Genomic DNA, 12,586 nt, shown 5'->3' with positions numbered 1-12,586 from the left:
GTGACCTTTCTTCTTTGACGCTGCCGGAAGTCCGCTGGATATCCAGGTTCAATGGGGGACTTTGTGAGGTTCGGAGTTTGAAAAATAAAAAGAGAAATCTAAGACTTCCACTTGAGCCTCAGGTTCCGATGGTGGAACTCTCTTCGTATCCAGACTCTACCTATCCCTGGGTCTCCGGCTTCGTTCCTTATCCCGCGTTACCTTCTGACTTTTCTTTTTCTCACCGACGTTAAACATCGACCGGCGCCTTTTCCGCTTTTCTCCAACTTCAAGGAACCGACCTCGTTGAAGTTTCGAACGATCCTGAAGCGAATGTTTTTTTTTTTTTTTTATATGTATACAGAGTCAATCGCTCGGGGGATCTTTGAAAAGACAGGGAAAGCAATCCCGTGCTGTTGTAGTCAAACTCGAAGCAATTATCGCGTAGGAAGAATCCGCGATGTTGATACTTTGGCCGTTCTCCTTAATTCGCCAATTAATTCGGATATTTATAACTTTGATTTCAGATTTTGACTTTATTCGAGGGAAACGACGTTCGAAATCCGATGAGCCACGTAGCTGCAGATTGTTGTCAGCTGTTGAATTTTTCCATCCACTTCGACCAAGGGTGAGTCAGCTGTTAATTATTATTTTATTAATTTCCAACGAATCCACATCGTTCGATCAAACTGAATAACGAATCGCCCTGTATAACCTATATGTAGCACGTGGTTACCGGCGCATCAAGTTTATTAATAATTTTCAAGCGATTCAACCTATTAACGAAATTCCTAACTTACGAATCGATTGGTTGTTCTTGTATTGAAAAAAAAAACAAAAAAAAAAAATAGGAATAGGATCTACGTGAAAATATTTTTCAAAAATTAACTTTACCAATTTATACGTCTATTGACGTAATTGCAATTCCCCCCCTCTCGGCCCCACGAACGCTACACGAAATACACAGTGTAACGTCAACACGAATGAAAGCTTACGTCACTCAATTAGATTGTTCTAGAACAAATAAAACATCGGCCAGTACCAAAGACGCCTCCCATAACTTAATTGAAGTACGCGTCAAAGAATATTTCCCAAGAGAAATAAGAATTTCGTGATTGCCCGTTCGACTCGACAGATCGAATTTGATATTTCCGATGCACCAAGAAATTAGCAATTTTTTTTGTCGATAAAATTTTTTTCTCTTTGATCTCTCTCGCACTTTCTTCGTAATCAATCGTATACACCGTTCTAATGCCTATAACCGTTATCTATATATGTAACGGGACGAAATTTCCCGGGAACAAAATGAATATCCAAGCCCGTATATCCGGTTGGTCACATGCTGCTTCTCCCGGAGTGTTTAAGCTCGGCTCACAGGAGCCGCTTCAAGAATACAAAGCATTAGTGAGATTTCTCTTGGGAGGCCGAGCAAGAGAGGAGGGATGCTTACTAACCATTTCTGTTCTGCCTTCCCTACGACCTTCCACTCCACCTAAACCTCATACCGAACTTCCTTCGCTCCTTATCCCCCTTGTCTTCCCATTTCGTAACCCTGTTGTCCCTTAAGCCTTTAGTCAAGCATCGGATCCACGGGTACAAGCAAACGTGGACGATTCCATAGACAGGGATAAAAGAAAAAAGAGTCTTCGAATGAATTCGCCCGTGTACGTCAGGGTATGATAAAAGTCCGACGAGTGACGTCACTGGCGGCCGGCTTAAGTAAAAGAAGAAAGCAGGACCGAAGATAACAGTAAATCGAGTCGAAAATATTTTTACGCGACTGGCTCAAGGCGGGAACGTGGTTCCTCCTTAAAGTAACTTTTCTAACGGAAGAGCAGGTCCGCTCGGCGCTTCGGAGTTTCCGGTTTGCAGTTTAGTAACTTAACCCCCCCACCGCGCGACGCTGGCTTGTTTTGCCAAAGTCGCAGAATCTGCAGAATTAAATAAGAGAAGCGCAGCGGCGAGTTTCGCGGATGAAGATTAAGACGGCCTCCCCCGGCGCCAACGGAAAGACGTGACCCATAGTGCCTTGGACGGCTGGTGGGGCGACGAGGGGAAAGGGAGGAGAGGGGAGGCACGGAACGAATGGGAAGGATAATTAACGCGTTGAAAGCTCCGATTAAAATCCGGACGGAAAATTTTCGTGCGACGCTGGCAAAATAAGGGAGAAAGAATTTGGAGTCGACGTAGCGCAGGGGAGGTTGACTGGCTGAGGGATCGGCCAAAGAGTTACGGGGTGGTAAAAGGCTAATCCCGTAAGCAGTGAAACTAATTCGCCATTTGAGAAGGCTTATCGTCGTTATCGCTTGGATGGTTCTTTTTTTTTTTTTTTTGACCTTTTTCCAAAATTTACTCAGCGCGAGAATCTCACGGCTGCTTATAGGCAAAAGGCCACGTTGCCTGCTGGCGACGTCTCGTGGTCTCGCTTACTTGGCTCATGGTCCCACGGGTCAAGTTCGGCGCTCGAAAGCTGATTTCGAGGGAAACTTCCTTGAACGAGTTTAGCGTTGTCGTTCCTTGCTCGGGGATAAAAGTCAATTCGCAGGGAGAACGATGAAGATTGAGCCTCGTACGTGTGGCGGAGCTTTTACTCTTGACAAGTTTTAAAAGTCTCTGCGGCATGGCTTTGTGTGTATCGGTCGGGGCAGGATTCCTCGCTGGACGCTACTGGAGTCGTAGGAAAATTCTTGAGCGACGGGATTTCATAAATTGAGGAACGCCTCTCGAATGGAATTCCAGCCCTGGACCTTTATCCCGGAGAGATTTAACTCGAGGAAGTTTACGGGCACGGAGCACGTCTTCGTCGAGGATGTCCTTCTCCGAGGTGGAGCCGTCTGGTCTTCTGGTTCCAATCGAGTCCTGGAAATATCACGTATATCAGCCTCGCGAAGGGATCCGATTGGAATAAATAAGCTTTCGTGTCCTCGTTCTTTACTATTAGACACGCTTGACGTAATGATATACATTTTCTTTTTATATCTTACAAGATGCAACATTCGTACAGGAAATCGATTTACTTTTGTACCTTGTGGTTACGGCTATCGGATGGAAAGAGACGGTATTTTCGTTTTTTTTTTTTTTTATTATTTTGATTTTTATGCGTTTCACCAATTCAACCCGTTGCGCTTAGATATTGACGTAATGTCGGTATCGAGTGGAAGTGCATGTGACAAATTCGTATTACGTGTCGACATACGAGATATATTTTTTGTTTCTCTTGTCCTCTCTGTAACGAGTTTTCGAAGTGGGATTTTTTTCTTTCTTTCTCGTAATACAGTGATCCCTTTTTCTATTATACATAACTGACATAAGATAGACACTCATTGGTAAATCGGTATTGTTGTTTTTTTGGGACTTTTTTTTTGTCAATTTCCATATAAAAATGAACCGTGCTATATATTTTTCACGATAACCCCTCGTAATTTATCACACTTGTTAGTGGAATCAAGTGTCTCTTTGACGTCATCTGTTATAGGTGAATCAAGGGTTATCGGATAATCTGGTTATACAAATGTAACTCAATGAGGGTGTACGAGGACGACTATTGTAATTGAAACTATTTGCGATATCAAAAATTAAGGTTATCCTAATGTCGACTTATAGTATTTAAAAGTCTCTAGTTATTGTCATTTAGATTATATACAGTCAATATTTCGTTACTCTAGTCTTATGTAAAATTAATCTTGGTCGCGAGACGCATGCAATAATTTGATGACTGAATGAAGTCGAATCCAACGTAGGGACGTTTGCTTTCACACCGGTATCGCCGTGCAGCATGATGATTGTGGTCCAGCTGGGACTGGTTCCAATTTTCGAGTTTTCAATACGTTTTTCCACCAGTTAGCAGACATCTTCAAGGTTCTCTTTCTTTCGGGATCGTTGAAGTCCACGTGAACCAGGCCAAAGCGTTCGCTGAAAATGAATAGAAAATTATGAAGATTTGTTTAAAATCCACAAAATGCCTGGATCAATATTTGACGATCTATCGAAGGTTACCTATATCCTTGGGTCCATTCGAAATTATCCAAGAGCGACCAAGCGAGGTAACCTTTGACATTGACCCCGTCGCGATTCATAGCCAGTAACATTTCTTTCAGGTAATCGTGGAAGTACTGAATTCTATTGAGGTCGTTCGTCTCTTCCGCGGCCGAGACTCCGTTTTCCGTAACGTACATCACTGGGTTGTTGTATTCCTTTGCGAGAAGACGTAGAAGATCCCCAAAGCCTTTGGGAACGACCTGTGTGATAAGGGACGTGATCAATTTTATTATTAAAAAACAAAAATTGTTATGGAAAATATATTTACGTAAAGCCAGCTGGAATTCGCTCTGGGCCAGCTGGGATCAGGGGAGAGAATTATCTTCCGATCGGCGAACACGGACGGCACCACGGATTCTACTCCTGGCTCCACCAAAGTGGACGTGTAGTGATTGACGCCCAGAAAATCCGAAGAGCCCCTGCAGATGACAATGACAATCGGCAAGAATTAATCGGACGACGATATTATTGACAATTTGAGGCTTTCGTCTATTTACGCGATACGGGGAGATTTTTACGCACCTGATATACTCGATCCATTCCTGCGAAAATTCCGGAAGACGCGAACGCGGGTATCCTTGTTCCAAGCTGGCGCTGGCAATTTTCTCTTTCATCAGGCTCGGATAGTCGCCGCTCGCTGAAAATATCGGATGACAGAACCAGCCGGCATTGAACTGAAAGTGCGTCTCGACGGACGTCGCGTCGTCTGGATCTTTCGGATAGGCGTAACTCAACGACAGGACAATGCCGATGGTGCCGTTTTGCGTCGGGCGAAATTCCTTATCGTAAATGTGATAAGCGCGTGCGTGAGCTTTCAGGACATTGTGAGAGCAGAGATATTCGCCGATTCCATGAATCTCCTTTCCCGGCGCCTTCGTGCCCAACCCGTAGCCCCGAGCGCAGAATTCTTCGGGCTCGTTGATGGTACAGAAGTATTTTACTCTCGGTCCAAGTTCACGGAATACGACGCGGGCGTAATCGCCGAAGTAATCGACTATCTCCTCGTTGGTCCATCCGCCGAGATCCTCTATTATCTGAGGATGATCCCAGTGATAAAGGGTCACGAGAGGTTCGATCCCGTTGGCTTCTAACTCGGCCAACACTTTTTTGTAATAATCCAATCCATCCTGGCTGATCTTATTGGCGAAGCCGTTGGGCAAAATTCGCGACCAGCTGAGCGACAGCCGATAGACGTCGAACTGTGTTTTGAAGGGTTGAAACGTTTTATTGGAAGTTTTGTTTGAAAAATTTTTTTTAGCTATTTTGAACAAAAATATTTACCCCGATCTCTCTCAGGAGCTCCACGTCTTTCTTGTACTTGTGATAAGAGTCGCAAGCCACGTCACCGGTGTCGTTGTTCACTATTCGACCTGGACGGGGCTCGTGTGTAAAGCGGTCCCAAACATTCTCACTCTTGTCTGGAAGCAAATCCGAAAGTTATTTATCTCGTAAGATTGAATAGCACATTTTTCGTAATTATTTTTCATTAGTTGTCCATAAATTTTTTTACCGCTCACGTTCCAAGCTCCTTCGATCTGATAAGCGGCTGTTGCTGTGCCGATGAGAAATCCTGCTGGAAATTTCAAATAATTCTCCTCGATCGTAGAAATGCTGCTCCCGCGACTGTTGAATTTTCAGATTTTCAATTTTGACATTGATCGTCGAGTACGAGATAAATTTTTGACTTTTAACCCCAGACCATCACGCATCTTCTTTGTGACGTTATTTTTTTTTTAAATTCTTACTCTCTTCCCGTTACATTTTTTTTTTCACTGAAGCACGTATCTTTTTAATAAATTAACTTTTTTTTTCACTCTAATCTTTTTATATTTGTCAACTCGTGTCAAAGTTTTATTTCACCGTAATTGAGCTTTGCTTTTTTATTTTTACCCGTGCAGAATTACATTGCCATTTATAAAGCCGTGTGTGACGTATGCATATGCGAGTTGCGGATTTTTAATGTAAAAAATGTGCGATGCTCTAGGGGTTTTCTTTTTTTTTTGTTTTTTTTTTTCTTAAATATTTCATAGACTCACACGACGAGAGCACTGACGACGAACAACAATCCTCCGAGCAAAGACATGATGAATCAGACGATACTGAGCTGATATCGGCGGTATATATCAACATCTCGTAGAAGGGTTATCAGTCTTACGCGCAAGAAGTGGGGCAAATGAATACTTTTGTTTTATTAATAAAGTTGGAAGCAAATTCATCGCCAGTCTATAAAGTTCGATTTTTTGCACTCGTATTGCAAAGTAGTATTATCATTTTTATGTAACATAAAGATACGAGCGATTACGAGATAATGGTAAGTATTTATAAAAATATCTGAAATATTGACGTCTTTTTACATTATACACGGGAACGAAGTGATAATCATAGTTGGACTGTTATCATCGTCTAAATAATGTTTGGGTAAAGTGTCTTAAACGGAATTCGGAGTAACATGGGAAAATGTATGTCATCTCAGATACATTTTCCTTGATGTAACTGGAGATTTACGTGACTGGCTTCTTATCGATATTACAAAGTTTGATTGACGTGGAAGATTTTTCTTTTGTTATCTTTGTTTTTTGATATTTTTTAATTATTTTTATCTAATATCAGTAGTATAAGTTGGAGAGCACTGGATGCAGATTCCTGCACCGACATAATACCGATACTCCAGAGCCTTCGAAGGTGGGTGTCCGTGCTAAGTTACCGTCGTGAGCTCTACGATTTCTGGAAGTGACGTCATCAGGACCCCTCGATTCCAAGAATTTCCGCTCGATTCCGGGACTTTTGCGCTCGATTCTAGGAATTACGCACGATCGAAAACCTTCTAGAACATTCTGGAAGCTTCGACGGTTCGTGTCCGTGCTAAGTCGGGAAGGATCACTCCCAGAGCCGGCGGTCCTCTCGCGCGACGTTTTGAGACAGCCCCTTGCCCCCCACCCCGGAAAGCCTTCCAAAAGCTTCGACGGACCCGTGCACATTCGTGCAGGCTTCGGACGTCAGCCCTCAGCCCGTTTGACCTCGAACGTTATCTCGCAGAGTCGTGCGTCGAGAATGCGGTCCCTCATACCCCCGAGGTGGCAAATTACTCGTAAGCGCGCGACGCAACTTCGTCGTCGTCGTCGTCGTCGTCGTGGGAGGGCTAAGGAATATTCCGGAAGATGCATTAACCTTGACATCGAATCCAGGAATCTCTGTAGGCGATTCAATTCCTTGAAATCTGCGAAACCTCCCATCCCCATTTTAACCCTTGAGAGTTTCCTAAGAACTGTCACAAAAAATCTGAGGTATAGGGTTCCAATGACAAGAATAATTATCCATACAGGTTCATTCGAAATTTTATTGATTACAGCAGTGTGTATTTGAGCGAATAAAGATGACTTGTTATCTGGTTGCTCGATTTCCTCTTTCAGATCCATCTGTTTGACCTTGATTCGAGGTTGTATTGCCAGAAGAGTCTCCCGCGGCGTTATCACGATTTGGTCGTGCAGAATTGTTATTCATTCCGAATAATGTGTTGTTATCGAAAGTGATACGATCGCGTCTTTCAGGTAGACCCGCGCTCCGTACCCATTCGTGGTACGAGGAAGGAAGGCTTTCCGGGGTGGGGGGCAAGGGGCTGTCTCAAAACATCGCGCGAGAGGACCGCCGGCTCTGGGAGTGATCCTTCCCGACTTAGCACGGACACGAACCGTCGAAGCTTCCAGAATGTTCTAGAAGGTTCTCGATCGTGCGTAATTCCTAGAATCGAGCGCAAAATTCCCGGAATCGAGCGAAAATTCTTGGAATCGAAGGGTCCTGATGACGTCACTTCCAGAAATCGTAGAGCTCACGACGGTAACTTAGCACGGACACCCACCTTGGAAGGCTCTGGAGTATTGGTATTATGTCGGTGCAGGAATCTATATCCAGAACTCTCTAACTTATACTACTAATATCGGAACATGAGCGATTACGAGGTTTACGATTACGGGGAAAAGTGTCTGAAACGGGATTCGAAATAACATGGGAAAATGTATGTCATCTTAGATACATTTCCCTTGATGTAACTGGAGATTTACGTGACTGGCTTCTTAGCGATATTACAAAGTTTGATTGACGTTGAAGAGTTTTTTTTTGTTATCTTTGTTTTTTGATATTTTTTGATCATTTTTATCTAATATCGGAACATGAGCGATTACGAGGTTTACGATTACGGGGAAAAGTGTCTGAAACGGGATTCGAAATAACATGGGAAAATGTATGTCATCTCAGATACAATTTCCCTTGATGTAACTGGAGGATTTACGTGACTGGTTTCTTATCAATAATGCAAAATCATATGCAATTTTTGCATAAAAAATAAACAATTTCGATACGAAATATATCGCCGTATACTAAATCAACGTGAATATTCGCGACATTGTAAATCGTGTCTCGTCGTTTTGTGCTAAAATGCGAAGAAAAGGAATAAAAAGAAAAAAGCAGCGAAATTACGTAAAGTCAAAAGTTTTAGCAACGAACCAGCAAATTGGCAAAGTGGCGCAATTCCAGGTTGCACAAGGACGGAGTGACGACGACGAGAAGAGTTGGGGGGGGGGGAATGGGAGGGATGCTGGGAGTCTGGTATTAAAAGTCGCACAATTTATTGCGCGTACGCGTAAACTCGAAATTGCGGTAGAAATTTTTGCGCGCGCAAAAAAAAAATTGGCACGGCCCGAAAAATTGAAGGACGAGCTTGGAAGATTGAGAGATAAGAGATCTCTTAAGAGATAAGATAAGAGATAAGAGAGAAGAGAGAGATCGAGAGAAGAGATCGAGATAAAGATAGACTTTTTCGACAAACAACATCCGTCGTAGGTGTAAAAGAAGTAGTGACGTCACGAGTGAATCTCCGAATGGGAAAAGGAAGTGGATATACGTAACGGAGGAGAGGGTTGAAGTAGACGGTTTTCCAAGTTTACCCCTTTATTGAAGTAAAAAGATTGCATTGCGTCACTACGATGACTAATGCACTTGCTCTCACCACCCCTTTACTGCAGTACCAACCAACCCCCTTAAAATATTCCTTGAACCGCGTAAACTATTTTTCATCCCTTAACGAATGAAAAAATCGTGACACGTAATTTGAGTGTGACGTAAAAATTTTACGTCCAAAAAATTTTTCTTTCATTCCAATTTCGGATAATTCGTAATTTCTTTGACGATTATCGTATGGTCCATTGCAGCCTCACTCGAATATTGAAACTGGACGTCGATTAAATCCAATCGAATGATCAATCGAGTGAGAATCTTTAATTGTCCTTGAAAAGTTTGATTCGATGGAATTTCCAATTGAACAAATTTACGTGTAACTTTTAACCCAATTTTTTTTTTTTTCGATACACCACACTCTTAATATATCTTTCGGTACGAGGATCGCGAAACAGGCGAAATGCACGAGTCTATTTCGGACGGTCGTATAAGCTGCCTAATGAATCCTGGTGAAATTTGTCTTGACGCAAGGGCGTCGGATAGGGGTAATTCGCGAGGGACCGAAATGTTGAGAATTTTGATTGTCGAACGACGAGGGATGCTTTTTTGTCTGGCGTTAACGAAGACCCTAATTGAATGAAACGACTGGAGAAATCTTTGGCGGCCGCGAGCGAAACGATTCGTTTTTAAGATTATTTGCCGCGTAACGGCGAGGAACGATTTTGGATTCGAATCGGTGCCACGTCGTAATCTTAAGAGAGTTCGCGAATCGTCTGAGAGCGAAGGCACGAGAGAGATGGGGATAGGATGACGATGGGTTTCGGAAAGGAGGAATTCCAGAGGAAAGAAAAAGTATTAGGCCGATAACAATAGGAAATGATTAATGGTCCAGAGACGTATAAGTTTATCGTCCGGATATCCCGTAATATTAACCCGCGAGAAAATATCAATGATCAGAGATGGAGGTGTGCAATGGCTCACTGGGTATTTTTCCCCAATGCTTTGCAGATCACGTGAAACCCCGATGGACCAGGGGGTATCTCCTCCCGTCACAATGATCTTTACACGTGATCAAGAAGCCACTTAACTTTCTTTTTTTTTTTTTTTCTTTTCTCTTTCGATCCTTTTTTCATCCCTCGTTCAGTCTGCAATTTCATGTTATTTCTTTTATTATTTTTTTTTTCTTGTCATACGTATCATACCTCGCGGTATATGGCGTGGGACAGGAGACACGTGACTACCGTTTCGATAAATAATACGTCCACTCGTAAAGAAAAGATTACGTTATTTGGTGCTTTACGGAATTGGTACAGCGTGTGACGGGAGGCTGCGAGAGCTGAGGGCGTCGTAGGTGGTTTCGATGCCGAGAGAGTTTGAGCGACGTCGACGTCCCTGGGAGCGTCTCTGTTTGCTCGCGAAAATATCTATAAGACCCAAGGAGAAAGCGAGATGAGAATTGCTTTTTCACGAAACGGGTATACATATAGGTATACTTGTCTCGAGCTAATTTACGAACGACGGGGCAAACGCACGGCGACGCACGAGAATTTACGATTTCATATTAAAAAATAAAGAGCGAAACGTTATCGGGATTTTTGGGATCTTTTTTTTTTTTTTGGTGAATTTTATTCTTTTATTTTTCTTTCTTCATGACCATTTCTTGCCATTCGATTTCCTTTCTCTTTCTGCCGCTCGCGTTTAGTGAATACAGATCGTCCCCCGCTCCCTCGCCGAGGAGTCTGTGGAAAAATGGTCCATGACGAAGTAAGAGTCGACGCCAAGGCGAAAGTGGAAATTCGTATCTTCGTCTTATGGATTAACAGATATTTCATTGATTGCAGTGATAAATTTTTAACGAGTCTCGTTGTTGTTTGGCACCCTGAGTGAAGGGTGAAAGTTAGGGGTGGCAAATTCGACGAAGGCAAAGAGAGAGAGAGAGAGAGAGAGAGAGAGAGAGGAGGATCGTGTAGGAAAAGGGAATGAAAGGCACTTTTCAAATTTCAATTTAATATCCGCACAGTCACGAACGCATGATTAATGCCCGGCCGAAATTTTGGCCTTTTCATCCCATTTACAAAAATGGCCCTCGGCGAAATTTCATCTGGACCAATTGATCTGACGTCGCCGAGACTCGAAGACACACTCTCGCGATACGTATAATCCTATGGACGATATCCGGCCTCATCAAGATTCAAATCGACCAGATATACTTTCTGGAATAAAGTCGTTTACCTTTATCACCCTTTTTCCATGGATCGAAACCTTTTTTTTTTTTTGGTACCACTATATCGCACAAAAAGTCACTTTTCTTACCCTTTCGCGTGAATTTTACTCTTTGTTTTTTTTTTATTATTTTTTTTCTATATACACTCTCCTGGTTCCACCCTCTCGCTCTTCTGGTCAGACCACGTGGCCGTTGTGACGTTTCCGTTACATCATACTAAGTTGTCCGTTTTGGGGCAAGGCCAATCGCAACCCTCCAGGTTCATGAGTTCGTATTAATCATACCCCAGGAGCGGTACCTTGCATATGGGACCCCGTGCTTAACGTCGGCTTAGGTTTATAAATGACTGCTTTTCGCGACCGTATTAAGCACGGAAATATCCCTGGAATTTCTGATCAACAAAAAAAAAAAGGAGAAGAAAAGCCCCGAACGTATTTTACGGTGATACTCGGGTTTACGGGCGCTATGCCATAGCGATAAGGGTTTTTGACTGCGTTACGGGTACGAAGGTAATTGAGGTATAAAGCACGGCTTTACGCCCTTCGTTCACTTGGATTAGCCGGCCATATTTATACCCTCGCACTGTCTTCCTTCTCCGCGATTTTCACTCCCTTCGTCCTTACGTACATATTAAATTTCCGAAATTCCTTCTCGACCCTTTCGCGAGTCAGATATAAAAATTTTCAAATTACCCATTGTGCACGGCTCGGTGCATCTTGGGAAATCTGATGCATCCGATAACACCAGTCGTACCATTACTGTCCGAGGACCCTTGTACCATTTTTTTTTAACTTCAAAATCTCCCCCCTCCTCGGAGCGGATTTTCGAAAATCTCCCGTTCTTTCATTCCAATTTCGGATAATTCGTAATTTCTTCGACGATCTCGGCGAGATCGAAACTCTTTAATTAGACGCGTCTACGAAGTTCGGCTTAAGCGTATATCCCGAGGGTGGGAAATGAACGTTACTTCAGGACGAAGGCCTTAGTCAAGTCCTGCATAATTTAGATGGCGGTTTGCCGAAGAGCGAGCGAGGCTCTTAGGAGGAGAAAGATAAAGAGGAGGGATACTTCCAGGTGGTGGTCGGCAGCGAGGAGTCGGCGCAGGTTAAAGCTTCACGAGGTATATCTATCCCCATCTGTCATTGATGGAACAGTTAGCCGGAAACCATTTCGACGGAGTTTGTCCCTGCGTCAATGAAGTATTCGAAGAAGTCTTTTATTTATTTATTTTATCTTTTTTTTTTTTTTACTTACCTTTTCCAACGACGGACACATTTCTTCCTGGTGAAAGATTCAGGCTAATCATGGGCCAATTTCACTCGTTAGCCAATCGGCACGTAGCGCTCTTTCTTTCTTTTATTTTTTATTCTCTTTATTTTTTCACGCTCCACCACC

At 43.0% G+C, this 12,586-nt stretch overlaps 1 protein-coding gene across 2 annotated transcripts in view; it reads right to left on the bottom strand.

Annotated features, from left to right (window-relative positions):
* Nucleotides 1-3,014: 3,014 nt before the first annotated feature.
* LOC107274310 (myrosinase 1) overlaps nt 3,015-12,586 on the bottom strand; it is an 18,831-nt gene continuing 9,259 nt past the window's right edge. Inside the window, exons 1-7 of one of the 2 annotated variants that reach the window (XM_015753328.2) lie at nt 6,054-6,682; nt 5,528-5,640; nt 5,299-5,435; nt 4,540-5,216; nt 4,286-4,436; nt 3,976-4,217; nt 3,015-3,891 (exon numbers count right to left, since the gene is read on the bottom strand). In XM_015753328.2, the coding sequence (XP_015608814.1) occupies nt 3,732-3,891; nt 3,976-4,217; nt 4,286-4,436; nt 4,540-5,216; nt 5,299-5,435; nt 5,528-5,640; nt 6,054-6,100 (1,527 nt within the window). In that variant the 5' untranslated portion in view covers nt 6,101-6,682 and the 3' untranslated portion in view covers nt 3,015-3,731. Of the gene's footprint in view, nt 3,892-3,975; nt 4,218-4,285; nt 4,437-4,539; nt 5,217-5,298; nt 5,436-5,527; nt 5,641-6,053; nt 6,683-12,586 lie in introns of those variants that run through there. The other variant, XM_025091571.1, reaches the window with a different exon arrangement.

The sequence above is a fragment of the Cephus cinctus genome, unplaced genomic scaffold, assembly GCF_000341935.2.
Source record: "Cephus cinctus unplaced genomic scaffold, Ccin1 Ccin1_scaffold2643, whole genome shotgun sequence".
Taxonomy (NCBI): Eukaryota; Metazoa; Arthropoda; class Insecta; order Hymenoptera; family Cephidae; genus Cephus; species Cephus cinctus.
This window is presented reverse-complemented; position numbering and strand designations above follow the sequence as displayed.